We start from the raw sequence: 14146 nt of genomic DNA, 5'->3' as shown, positions 1-14146 counted from the left end.
CCTTAATCTGTCAGGTCTTCGCTAACTCCATGTGGTTGGTGTCAGAATTGAATTGCAGTGCACCTAGTTGGTGTCAGAATACTATCTTTTGAAGAGTGTATTGAAGCCTGGCCAGTTAGAAGGAACGCTAATTATAATCTTTATTATTTCACCAGTTTCCAGATGGTAGGAATCCATTGTTCTTTCCCCCTGAACTACAAATGCTATTTTGCCAAAGATTACCACAATGTAGATAGAGGTCTGTTTTTGGTTGTATCCTGACAACTACCCCATAACTTGTGAGCCATTTTCTTTCTCTGGTGTTGGCTATATTTGGTGTATAAAATGTTGCATTGTGAACCAGCTCTAAAAAGTTATGATGAACAAATGTAGAAACCTTAAAAGCTGATAAATGAATAAGTACTTACCTTATCGACATTTGGAATAAAAGGTACCATGTGGTACCTTTGGTTCTGTAGATGCTATCAAGGATTCAAAAATAGGTGAACAGAAGAGAACCAGAGCATATACCCAATTTAAGACTCAGAAGAAGCCTTTGATGTAGAAGCTGTTCTAAACTAACTCTGGGTAAATACATTCTGACTTTGTTATGCCCTTATGGGAACCCTAGTCACCTTTCATTTGAGTTACTGAAGAAACCCCCCTAACTCCTTATCTCTTTCTACTCAGTTCATTCTAAATTTTGAAGCTGGACATTTTTTCTAATATATCACTTTTTATGTGTCATTCTAATACTTAGAAGTTTTGAATAGCAGCATTCTTCAAAAGTGGTTCTCTAAATGTGATCCTTTTGGGTGTTGGGGTGGGGTGGGGTAGTGGATATTAAAACATCTGCTTATTTTTTTGAAATAAGCAAATTAAAAATGCAAAATTAAGTTGGGCTTAATTAGGTGTGGGTTGACACTGTCTATTAGATCCATATGTCAGACTGTGTCATAAATTGTACGTAACGTATCATGAACAAAGAATGGAGTTCTCCTGTAGACTCTCGATCATGCATTTCCCTTCAGCATATTTATAACATGTTGCAGCTTACAGGTAAATTTTTACAGTAGCTTATAATATTATATGGAGGGATATTTGAAACATTTTATGTAAGAAGGAAATTTTCTGGTTGTCTTGTGGCAAATTACTTAAAAGAATGCTCAGACTAAATGATATAATGCAGTTTTCTTTTATGAAATGTCAAGTGTTCCAACTTTGCTGACCTTTTCTGCGGTAACAAGTGATTTTTAGTAGTATGCTGCCTTAGAGATATTTTTTGTGGGATATGTCAAATACTCTTAGCCCATTCATTTGGGGTGAAGTTGACATTTTAACAATGAATGAAACAGTGTCTACATTTTGAAAGAAATTTGTGCCATGGAGAGAGCATTTTGAAAATGGATATTTGGAAATGTTCCCATCTATTTGATTTTGTTGACAAAAGTGATGCCACTTACTGAAACAGGCAAATCTGCCAATTAAAAATATTGGAAATAGAATGTTTCTCATCTTCCAAATGAAATATTCAGTAGATTTTTTAACGTATTTGCGAAAAATATTCTAAATCTTTCCATTAGTTTCCAAGAAAAACTGCATGACATCACAGAAGATAAAATTTACCATCCTTTGGATAAATTGAAAAACAAGTATCATATTCTAATAAACACAGCCAATAATCTTTCTTCCACTGAGAGCTACATGTCTTTATGAAGCTTATTTTTCATCTATAATAAAACCAAGTCACAGAATCTAAATTGAAAATAATTCTAAGTTGATCCATTGTAAGTTGGGGACCATCTGTAATTACTTAGGAGTGCAGTTGCTGGATTGTACAATAAGATTATGTTTAGCATTATAAGAAACTACCAAATTGTCTTCCAAAGTAGCTATACCATTTTACATTCCCACTAATAATGATTAAAAGTTCCTGTTGTCCCACATCTTCACCAACATTAGAGATTGTCCATCTTTTTCGCTATTTTAATAGGTGTATGTGAGTATCCCATTATGGTTTTAATTGGCAATTCCCTGGAACAGATGATGTGGAGCAACTTTTCATATACTTGTTTGCTATTTATATCTTCTTTGATGAGATGTCTATTCAAATACCCCCCTCCCATTTAAAATTGAGTTGTTTTTTTTATTGTTGAGCTTTAAGAGTTCTTTGTACATTGTGGATACAAGTCTTTTATGAGATATGTGTTTTGCAAAATTTTTCTCCCAGGCTGTGGCTTATATTTTTTATTCTCTTACCAGTGTCTTTGGCAGAGCAGTTTTTAATTTTAATTCAATCCAATTTATCAGTTTTTTTTCTTTCATGGATTATGCTTTAGGTTTCATATCTGAAAATTCATCACCAAAGCCAAGGTTACCTTGTTTTTCTTCCATGTTGTCTACTAGAAGTTTTACAGTTTTGTGTTTTATATTTAGGCAAATGTTACATTAGGATCATTTACATGATCCACGTTGAGTTAAATTTTGTGAACGGTTGGGTCTAGATTCATTTTTGTTTTTGCATATAGACACCCAATTGTTCCAGCACCATTTGTTGAAAAGACTACTCCATTGAATTGCCTATGTTCCTTTGTCAATATTGATTGACTATAGTTGTGTTTGTCTGTTTCTGGGTGCTTTATTTTGTTCCATTGATCTATGTGTCTTTTCTTTTATCAATACCACACTGTCTTAATCGCTTTAGTTTTACGGTGAGTCTTGAAGTCAAGTAATGTCAGTCCTCCAACTTTGTCCAGCTTAAGTATCATGTTGGCTATTCTGGTTATTTTGACAGATAAACTTCAGAATCTGTCAATAGTCAGAAATTAGCTTGCTGGGATTTTGATTGAAATTGCATTGAATCTACAGATCAAGTTGGGAAGAATTGACATATTAATAATACTGAGTCTTACAATCCATGAACATGCAATGCCACCTCATTTATTTAGATCTCTGATTTCTTTCGTCAGTGTTTTATAGTTTATAGATATAGGTTTACATGTAAATGTATTAAGTTTATGAGTAAACATTTTATTTTTATGTTAATGCTAATTGTATTTTTAATTTCAACTACCAGTTGTTCATTGCCAGTATAAAGGAAAGCAGTTGATTTGTATTAGCCTTGTGTCATGCAACGTTGCTATAATTGCTTATAAGTTGTTCCAGCAGTTATTTTTTTCTTTCTTTTCTTTTTTTTTCCGGTTGATTCTTTAATCTACATAGACATCATGTCATCTGCAAACAATGACAGCTTTATTTCTTCCTTCCCAATCTATGTAACTTTTATTTCCTTTTCTAGTTTTACTGCACTAACTAGGACTTCAGTATGATGTTAAATAGAGTAGTGGAAGGGGGCGCATCTTGCCTTGTAGAGGGAAAGCATCCAGTTTCTCACTATTAAGTCTGTTTTTAGCAGTATGTCTTCTGTAGGTGCTCTCGATCAAGTTGAGGAAGTTTTCCTCTGTTCCTAGTTTGCTGAGGGTTTTTTCTTTTTAATTAAGAAGGGTATTAGATTTTTGTCAAATATCTTTCTGTATCAATTGATGCAATTATGTGGTTTTTCCTCTTTAGTCTGTTGATGTGGTAGATTATACTAATTGATTTTCAAATGTTGAATCAACCTTGCATACTTAGAATAAATTCTACTTGGTTGTGGTATATAATTTTTTATACATTGTTGGATTTTATATTTCTAATGTATTGTTGAGCATTTTTGTATCTAAGTTCATAAGACATACTGGTCTATACTTTCCTTATAATGTTTTTATCTGGTTTTTTTGTTCAGGTAATACTGGCTTCATGCAATGAGTTCATTTTTCTGTCATGGCCAACCCGTATCCTGAGTCATCCCATTCTCATAAACTATCAGGCCCTATCATGAATAACAAAGACACTCCTATCACTTGGAAAATTCCTCTAAAAAATTAGAGGCTCAGTCCAGGAACTGGAGACAAAGGCCACTATATTCTTTGTCACACAATAGCTGGGTATAGAAGTTTAGGTTGGTAAGGTTTGTGTTTTTTGCTATAATTTGTAGACATTGCTCCATTGTCTTCTTGCATTGTTTTCAGTGAGAAATCTGCTGTCTTTATCTTTGTTCCTCTGTATATAACATCTTTCCCATCCTCCAACCACCACCCAGCTGCTTTTAAGATTTTTCTTTTTATCATGAGTTTTGAGCAATTTGAATATAATGTGCTTTGGTATCATTTTCTTCCCCTTTTTCATATTCAGAGTCCTTGGAGATTCTTGGATATGTGGGTTTATAATTTGTTTCCTACCAAATTTGGAAAATTGTCACCCATTATTCCTTCAAATATGTATTCTGTACCCCCCACTCTCTTCTCTTTTAAGGATTATTAGGTTGCTTGAAGTTGTCTCACAGCTAATTGATGCTCTGTTTTATTTTTTGCAGCTTTTTTTTTTCTTAGTTATTTCTGGTGTGTGTGTGTGTGTGTGTGTGTGTGTGTGTGTGTGTGTGTGTGAGAGAGAGAGAGAGAGAGAGAGAGAGAGAGAGAGATTTTTTTGGATCCCTAGCTTTACTGTGAGCACCTGGAAGATTCTTTATATTCTACCCTCTAACCAGTACACCTGGTCCTTGGAAGGCCAGTCATTGTAGGATACTCATGTCCAGAATTTCCTTGAGGCTTTAGCTGGGTAGTTCTGAGAACCAACAAAGGGCATTTAGCTTTACGTGTCAAGAATTAAATTGAGGATATTTGCTAATCCTTGAGATGACATTATTTAAAAGAACAGATTTTTCTTTAAAAGGTGTTGATAATTCTGGGGAGGTTTGATCCTAATTAAGGTCCTGGCTAACAAAACAACTACTCTAAATCACTTCTCTCAAACCCTGGTGGCCTATACTAGCCAGGAGATGGGACTGGATCATAGGTCATAGTCCTAGACCCAAAGCATGGAAAACCCAGAGTCGGTACTGGTTTGAGAGCAGATCTGCTGCATAAGGTTGTGTACTTCATTGCAGCTTCCCTCAAGGGAATGAGTGAAAACTGAAAATGTCTCTTCCTAATTAGTTCTCCCAAAGAAAGTACCTTTGCATAACTGATACAGAGTTGCTGCACAGGGAAGTGGGGCATTGTTTAAGAGACTGGTTTTTCCTAGATCAGTACAGAAAAATATCAAGTACTACAAGGCCCTCTTGGATGGATATGATGGCAAACAATTTGGTAGCTTCTCAGCACCTTGGAACATCCATACCCTATACAGCAAACAAACTATCCAAGAAAAAGCCAGGGCATACTGAACTAGCAGGCCTCTGAGTAGCTGCAATTCTCATAGCCAATGTTGGTTCTCAGGGGTGAGCACAGAAGCGAGGAGGCGGGCAGGGATTCATGGAGTGGTTGGCACAGGATGGAGTGTGGTGCTTACTTCAACATGGCCTTTTGGATAGAAACATATTGACAGTTTCTGTCAACTAGGGGCTCCTACATACAAGCCCCTAGCTAGAAGTTAGACCAGAGAAGTATGGCAGACTTACATTCAGGAACTGTTGTGATTAGTGCAAAGATAAGCACACAATTTTGTTCAAAGCTTCTGAGCTTTAAGTTAGCAAGTTCCAGGGGACATGTGAAGAAAAAAACAGGGGTATAATTCCTATACTGTAAGGAGGTTGGGCGTGCTTTGCAGTCTTAGATGCCTTGTGTATGGACTATTTTAAGGAACACTGCTACCCTAAGTACTCACCTGAGAACTTCAGTTTCCCTTAACCACACGTTTCTGGGCTAGCCCTTTGTATGCAGTATGCAGAGATATATGTACAGAAGACTTTGGGACCAGGAGTCCTGTTGCCCTTTGAGAAATGTTTGAACATTTGGCCATGCCATCTGTGCTGAATGCGTTCTGCAAGCCTTTGGAGTGTTGGGTTAATTTGATTAGGCATATTGGAGATTGAGTGTTCCTAGGCACGCAGGAAATTGGCAAGTTGCTGCTGGATCTAGAATGGATGTCTGAGAGACATAGATGTTTAAAGACAACTTGGGGACAAGAGAAAAACCTCTGTGCTGCCAAATTTTACAAAGAGAGAATCATTAAACTACATGGATGGTGGGCCTTAAAAAATAACCATTATGTGCTAATTGCCAATGCAAGGGGAAGATTTCTTCTCTAAAGTTTGTCTGAATCCTCCTCAGCAGCAAACCTCTATAAGGGTATCGATTTCTTTCCCCCTCTACAGGTAACAGTCCCTTGGACAGCCCCCGGAATTTCTCTCCAAACGCACCTGCTCACTTTTCCTTTGTTCCTGCCCGTAGGTAAGTTGATAGAAAAACCTCCTGTGTGACTAGCATGTGTAGCATGTGTGGCACTTGCCTAAATGTCGGTTAACGTCAGCTTCCTCCTTTGAGGCACTGCCCTGCCAAGGGTGTTACCTTGGGCTACCAGCCACCAAACGTCTTTCCTTGCTTTCCTCACCCAGGTCATAATCATCTTGTTCATGCTTTACTTTCTAGATGCTCTAGGTATTTGCATTTGAATGTTTGAATGGTCAAGTAGATACTAAACGTGCATTTAGTTTTATAATCCTAAACAGAAGTCCCTGCTTTCCTGAGGGTTGGGAGAAGTTAGATGGCTGTCTTGGGTGCCCCTTCTGACCTAATTGCCTTGCCTTGTTCAAAATAAATATTATCTGAGTTTGTCTCAGGGACTGACCTCTCCTACCCTGTCTAACTTCCAATTAGTTAAATAAGGATCCAGGTAGGAACACTTAACAGTATAGGGATATGCTAGATTGATGTATTTGTTTTATCAGCCCAGCTGGAAAGTCTTACTTACCTCAAACTTTCTGCTTTGATTATGCATGAATTGTAGCCTCAGATTAGGTCTGAGCTGGGACAGCAAGGCCTGTAACTGATCTCTATAAGTGGCATTGAGTTATTTCCCATTCATTCAATGAATATTTACTGAGTACCCAGTCGGCCCAGGCACTATTCTGGGTACTTAGTTATATAGTGATAGCAAAACAGACATAGCCCCTACTTTCTTAAAACTTAGTAGAGTCTGTGTAGTGGTCCCCTTTGTAAGGCATGCTGTTCCCTCACATCTTCCCCTAGTTAACTCATTTCTCATGTTACAATGTCAACTCCTCAGAGAGGCCTTCCCTAACTATGCAATATAAAGGAGCCCCCTCATCATTTTCTATCAAATTAATCCATTTTTATTTGCAAACTAGTGCTTTCCAACACCTGATGTTTTTTTATTTGCTTTTTTTCTATCTCCCCTCAACCAGAATCAAAGCACCTTTAAAAGAGATACCTTAATATGTTGAAAGCTCTGTCTCCTGGTATATAATGAGCACTCAGTCAGTGCTTATTGATTGAATGAGTGGTGGAAAAGAATAATGAACAAGCAAACAAACAAATACAAATAGTTACAAACTGTGATAAGTACCATGAAGAGAAAGAACAGGATACTACATGAAAGTATAGGAAGGGAATGGGGCTGGAGAATATATCCTGAGTAGTCATGTAAGGCCTCTCTGAAAGATTGACTTTTAAGCTAAGACCTGAAGAATAAGAAAGCGGCTGCCATGTTGGGAATGACGACACAGGCATGTAGACCATTCCAGGCAGACAGAATAGTATGTTCCATTGGTGCTCTTGTATCTGCTCCTTTGGGGCCTGGTGTTACCACTGAGATCCAAACAGGTCTGTGCTAGATGGCATGAAGTTTGGGTCATGTTCATGGAACATGGAACCCTAGGCTATCCCTTTATAGAACATAGTAGGAAAAGCAGCTAGGTATCGATGGAGATAGGGAGGGCTTCAACTTTGCCAAATAGACTCCATCGGAGTTGTGTTTCCTAGATTATTGAGGTCATGCTTAAACCTGAGAGGATCACATTAATTTGGAATTTCACACAAAAGACAAATTTAATGACAACCTAAGAATAGACCCGTCAGTCCTACAATTTTACTTCAAACTGCACGCATTCCTAAACAGAAGGTTTGCCTCTACCATGCCAGACCAAATGCCAGGGGTCAAATGGATCAGTCTCTCTGGTTCCCTTTGATTCTCACTATAATGTATGTCTTTTCACTACAGCCATGGCCACAGGGCAGACAGGTAATAGCGGTTGTTATGGGGCAAGGGGCTGGGGAAACTGCTATGCATGGCCAGACAAAATGGTTTGTGGTTTTGTGCTTGGTGAGAACTGATTGTGATGAGTCTTCTGACTGTGGGTAGAAATATTTGGCCTTTCATATCTAGCAAAGAGGCCCTAAGGGAGCCCCTTCTAACTGCTGGAACCGAGGCTCTCATATGCCTGGAGGCAGGAATTGCTAAATAGTTGCAAGTTTCTGAGCCTAGAGACAAGTCACCCTCCTTCTCACAACTTTCCTCAGTTGCCTGGTGAAATGATCAGGCAGAGGAAATGGAGGCATCCTAGAGTGGCATTTCTTTCTGACTTTGGTGGACCCTGCTCTTCAGAAACATCCATTTCTACCTAAAGGAGGAAATCTCACCTTGGAAAAAGTGCATTTGACAAGGGCTTGGGAAATCCCACCCTGAGTTAGACTAGTCCCATCTTGTTGAGCTCTGTTTTCCTGCAATTGACTTGCTTTCTTATGTAGAGCTCCCAGGACCCAAAAAAGAGGTGAGAGAAAACATCATGTTTGAGCAGCCTTCTGGACATTTCTTTGCCTTAGAGACTGGGTTCCAGCAGAGCTGTCTGCCTAGGTGGCATGAAGTTCAAGTCATGTGCATGTGGCATGGAACCCTTGGCTGTTCCCTTACAGAACATAGTAGGAAAAGCCACTAGGTGGGGTTGGGGAGGAGTGCCTCAAAAGTAAAGCCCTAGCAAAATGATTCCTGTTTTTTCTTCTTCCTCTCCCTGTCTCCTTCCACCGCCCTTAACTATGAAGCCTGGAACAAATCACCCAAATCTCTGGGTCTTAGTGCTTTCTCTGAAGATTGAGGTTAACTTCTAAACTTTCTTCATTGCTAATGTTCTAAGGTTCTGTGTGTAGCAGCAAAGTTTTTCTTCAACTTCTACCAGAGCAGGCTGTACCCCCACTCTCCACACAAAAGAACACTTGTGTTACAGCACATCCATAGTCCAAGGAACAATCAGTTGTCTATGTTATAAAAGCTTCAAAACAGATAGCTGCTTGATCTTTCTCCTTCACGGCAAAGCATATAACTGTGGTTCTGTATGATGAGAACTTTAGGGTGCATCCTCCCAGGAGCAGCAGGAAGCCTGCACCCAAGCTCATGGACAGCCAAGCTATGCCCCCTCACTCCTGTTTCTAAGGGTACTATTACTCTTGGACAAACATTCTCAAAGACTGGTTTTATGGTCCTACTAGATCCTAGGTAACCTTTGACTATTTGCTATCAATTGATTCATACTCAGACCCAGATGGGAGTCCACTTCTTCCTGGTTGGCAACCCAGTGGCCTGGGGAAGACCAAAGAGCCCTTCACATGGAGCCTTCAAAAGATGAAATAGCTGCATTTCAGTGGCAGTTTTCCTAGTGGTGATGCCTTTAGCTGGTGTCCTCTGTCATTGCTTTTCTAAAAGTGAAGAAGATAAGAGTGTAAAGATTTCTATTCCAGAATAACAGTATTGCATAACAGATGTTCTTACTCAAAGTCATGGACTCTTTTATAATCAGAGATGTCTTTTTGCAATGGAAACCACGCAGTAGGCCCCGTGTAAGAGAGAGGCGTGAAAGCATGTACTAGACCAAGCAGTACTATTTTGAGACAAGGAAGCGAACCAACTGCTCCAAACAGTGCTGATGGAAAGACAGGCAGGTCCTAGGCTCAGGGTGGGGTCCTGTAGAAACTGCCTAATAGTCTTTTCTTATGTAGGACTGATGGACGGCGCTGGTCTTTGGCATCTTTACCTTCTTCAGGCTATGGAACCAACACTCCTAGCTCTACTGTCTCAGTAAGTCACCAAATCTGTGGCCATACCTCCTTCATCTTTTCGAAATACTTCCCTGCAGGTTATTGCTCTCTATCCCTATAGTGTTGCAAAGCTGTTCTCAATTTTTTCTCTAAAGCCAGACTCAAAGAGGTTGCTTGGAGATGAGGTTGAGTGGGGTAGAGGGCTAGTGGCCCTTAACAGCCATAGACAGATCCATTAAACACCTTTGGAAAGAATTAGCCAGAATCCTCTCTAGGCATCAGTTATTCCTAGTGGAGTCAGAGGAGGGCTTGAGGGTGGAGGTTTGCTTTGCCAATGAGGCCACATATGGGGGCTCCTAAAGATGGTTCCCCTATTCTCCCCCACCTTATTGCTAGGACTGCTATCAAGAGCAGATAACCCCTTCCTTGTCCTAAAGGCCTGGTAGACCCTCCTCCTTTGTCACCTTTTCCTTTCAAAAAAGAAGGGAAGGATAATTTTTTGATATTTAAATTTGATGTGTATCAGTGAAAAAGCTGGGCCTTTCTCTAAAACTTCTAGCTATGCTTCTTTTAGAAAAGATTTTAGCCTACAACACAACAGATGTTCTAGTTGCTGCTATGCACAATTGAACCTAAAATGAGCCTTTCTCATTGAGTAACTTTTAACTGAAGCCAGGATGACAGGGTTGGCAATTTTTTTCTGTAAAAGGCCAAATGGTAAGTATTTTAGGCTTTGCAGGCCATGTAGAATCGCCACAGACTGGATGACGTTCCGCATGTTTTCTACTGTTGTTCAGATCTTCTAAGCTCTGCTTCCCATATTCATGAATCCCAAGCAGGTAAAAGGAGTATCGTTTCCTCCCTTGAGCTCAATATACTTTTAAATTAATCCAAAGATCTCATTGGTCTTTTGGCAGCTGTTAAGCTTTAGATCTTTTCCTAGTAAAAAACCCTTTTCCCCATAATCCTTTATTCAAACAGGTGACTTTTTTTTTAGACCCAAGGTGTGTGTGTGTATGTGTGCACACACATGTATACATACATACATACATATATATATATATATATATAATATGTATATATTCTGTTCAATAAATTTTAATAGATTCAACCGTTGCTCTTACTTATTTTATTGAGATACTTTAAAATACATATTTTGCTTCATGTTAGCTGCAATTGGGTGAGGGTATGTTTTGCAATTTCTGTCCAAATCATTTATAAAAGTGTGGCCAAGATAGAGACCTGTGGAGCCCTCCCACTAGCTATTTATAACCTCATGTATTATAGTGTTCCATGAGAGAAGTGTGCACCGTTAGCCAGAAAAAAGCAATCAGATTTCTCACTTGGTATTGAGGCTTACATTGGCAACGGAGTTCTCTCAGTGTGATGCTGGAGCTTTGACTCCAAATAGATTTAGAGACTTAACTCCAGTTCTTCTCTCCACTGATGAGCAGAAATTGAGCCAATGGTGTTAGATTTGCCTGTCTTAGCCAGGCTTGTCAGGTAAAAGGGGAATTCAGTGATCCTGGCGCTGCTGTAACAATAGCTGCATCTGTAGGATGCCTAGAGTAGCATAGCTCACTCCCTCAAATGGTCTGTTGTGATTGGCAATGGGCTTTTGTCTGGAATCTCAGTAACTGGGCCACGTTTAGAATTCTTAGTTGCTTTCAGGTCAAGTCTAATCTTTGGGTTCCAGATCTAAAAGTAATTTTTTTCCCTACAGGAAGCATGATTTATTAATTACTTGCCATTCCAAGTAGCCAAAAGCGTCATTGAGGACAAAGGCTACATGCAGAAGAATCTGCTCTTTGCCACCTAAGGAGGCTCCCTAGGTAGTTATGGAGCTCTCATATCTCATGACCATCTGGGTTCAACTCCTCACAAAACTTGTGAAGGACTCTAGTGTCTTGGTTTCCTCAGGACCGAGAGCTCTGAAGGGTAGAGTTGAATGGGATCATGCATAGTGGAGGCAAAAGGGAGCAGTGAAATGAATGCCTGCCTTGGGTTGGCCTTGGGTTAACATTGACTGGGAAGTCCCTGACCCTTTTCAGTTCTTCTGTGTTCTTAGACTGCCCTTAGACACGTCTCTAATGCTGTTTTTAATGTTTTCCCCTCCAGTCATCATGCTCCTCACAGGAAAAGCTGCACCAGTTGCCCTTCCAGCCTACAGCTGATGAGCTGCACTTTTTGACAAAGCATTTCAGCACAGAGAGTGTACCAGACGAGGAGGGACGGCAGTCCCCAGCCATGCGGCCCCGTTCCCGCAGCCTCAGGTGAGAGGTTCTCTGTGCCCACTGCCCAGGACCTATGGACCTCAGCTTGTTTGCAGAGCATAGGAGTCAGCAAGCTTATTCTGTAAAGGGCAAGACAGTAAGTAATTTAGGCTTTGTAGGCCATACAGTCTCTGTGGCAACTACCTCTGCCGTTGTAGTGCAAAGCACCCTAAGACATGTGGTTTACAGAAGTAGGCAGTGGGCCAGATTTGGTCTTCAGGCCGTAGTTTGCCAGCCCCTGGCATAACACATTGGCTCAGCTCTAATGAGTCAAGTCCAGCGAAGTTCAAGCCCTTTTTGGCTTTGGGCACAGCTGAACTCACCACCCCAAGAGGTACCTGATGGTGCTGTCAAGTAGTCCCTCCCTTTGTCCCTTTGAAAGTACATAGCAGTAGAAATGTACGTTAGAGCCCATTCAGTAAAAGGAGGGTATATAGTACCCATTCTGATAGTTACCTGGATGCAGATCCCAGAGACCCAGGGTATATGAACTAAGCCAGCTAAAGAAGTTGCTGCTGAAGACACTTGTGTCTGGCTTGGGGAAGAAACCCATTTCAGAAGCAGACTTACATGCCCATCTAAATTGGTCTCGTTTACCTGAATGACTTGGCCTCGTCAAACCAAACAAACCTTAACAGCTGATTTAGTTGTGAAATCCTTAATTAGCTCTTCTCTTTGACGTTAGCTGGTAAATCTGTGCCAAAATTCCAGGTTAAGGAAGAGGGTGTAGATTAAAATAGCATGGCTTTAATGACTGAGCTCAGCTTCCCAAAGGCCCTGGGAAGTAATAAATTTGCTAACATGTTCAGAATGGAGGCCCAGGGGAGCACTGCCTCCCAGGAAGAAGCCCCTCAGGCAGTGCTGACACTGTGAGTGTTAGAGCGTGAGCTGAGCCAGACCCCAGACGGTTCAAGTTCAGGGACTGATGGAGATGACTAGGACTGCAGTACAAGGATCAGAAACACAAATGTGTGAGTGTGGAGCATGCATCGCAGTGCTTTTCTTTGTCGCACAGAGGAACACCTGAATCTTGGTGCTCTCCACAGTCCGCACAGAGTAAAAAGTACCTTTAGGTCATTTGAGATTGAGAAGACTACAGCACCTCAGGGAAATCCCTGCTGTCTTACTCTTAAAATACTTGGCAATGTACATCGATGCAGCAGCAGGCAGACCATTGCCCTCTGCAGGGAGGACAGGCAGAAAGGAGCAGTTCTGGACCTACGTCAGCTGAGATCGCGTGTCAGGGGTACCAAACTGGGCAGGACCCAAATATCCATTCAGTTGTCAGGCTCAAACTTTGAAATCCTTCAAGGGGATATAACCACACATGGGCCAAAGAAGAAGGTTTAGATGACCCAGGCTTATAACTCACTAGAGGCTGGATCAGACTCATTTGTCCCCCAGGTCAGAGCGCAAGTCAGCCCCATTGGTTGCATCTTGTTTGGAAAAAGATACAAGTATACACTGTCTTCCTCTGGTTGTTTTGGTGGTAGCTTGGTTTGGTTTGATTTGATTTGATTTGGTTCGGTTCCCAGAACAAGCTGGGGTATACCCGACCACAGTGGCCAAAGCCCAGAAGACACAATCCTGTTCTGGGGAAGGTCACCAGTAGGTACAGGAGTGATCTCCTCCTTTCTAGGCCTTTTCAGGCCCTGGCAGAGATCTTGTGAAAACCAGGCTTTTTATAGGAAGGTAGCCTAACTCCAGATGGCACCATTTTGAGCTGAACAAGGTGTGCTGGCAGCTCCAGGAATAAGGAAGGCTCTGGAACTCAGCACTCATTTAGGTGGGAGTGTGTGAGTACTGTGGACAGTGGGAGGGGGCTCTGGAGATGGCCATCTTTCTCCTCAATAGTTCCGTGGCACTAAAGTAACACAACTAATTGTCTCTTTCTTATTTAGTCCTGGACGGTCCCCAGTTTCCTTTGACAGTGAAATAATAATGATGAATCATGTATACAAAGAAAGATTCCCCAAGGTAAGGATCCATTTTAAAGGAGACTGGTAATGCCCTGAGGATGACTGCCTG

At 40.8% G+C, this 14146-nt stretch overlaps 1 protein-coding gene across 5 annotated transcripts in view; it reads left to right on the top strand.

Annotated features, from left to right (window-relative positions):
• MAST2 (microtubule associated serine/threonine kinase 2) overlaps positions 1-14146 on the top strand; it is a 179002-nt gene that overhangs the window by 142328 nt on the left and 22528 nt on the right. For 3 of the 5 annotated variants that reach the window (XM_081055906.1, XM_081055907.1, XM_081055908.1), the window contains 4 exons: positions 6173-6248; positions 9807-9885; positions 11964-12118; positions 14020-14095. In XM_081055906.1, the coding sequence (XP_080912032.1) occupies positions 6173-6248; positions 9807-9885; positions 11964-12118; positions 14020-14095 (386 nt within the window). Of the gene's footprint in view, positions 1-6172; positions 6249-8037; positions 8059-9806; positions 9886-11963; positions 12119-14019; positions 14096-14146 lie in introns of all 5 variants that reach the window. The other 2 variants (XM_081055905.1, XM_081055909.1) reach the window with 1 other exon arrangement.

This window comes from Rhinolophus hipposideros (genome assembly GCF_964194185.1).
Source record: "Rhinolophus hipposideros genome assembly, chromosome: 8".
Lineage (NCBI taxonomy): Eukaryota > Metazoa > Chordata > Mammalia > Chiroptera > Rhinolophidae > Rhinolophus > Rhinolophus hipposideros.
This window is presented reverse-complemented; position numbering and strand designations above follow the sequence as displayed.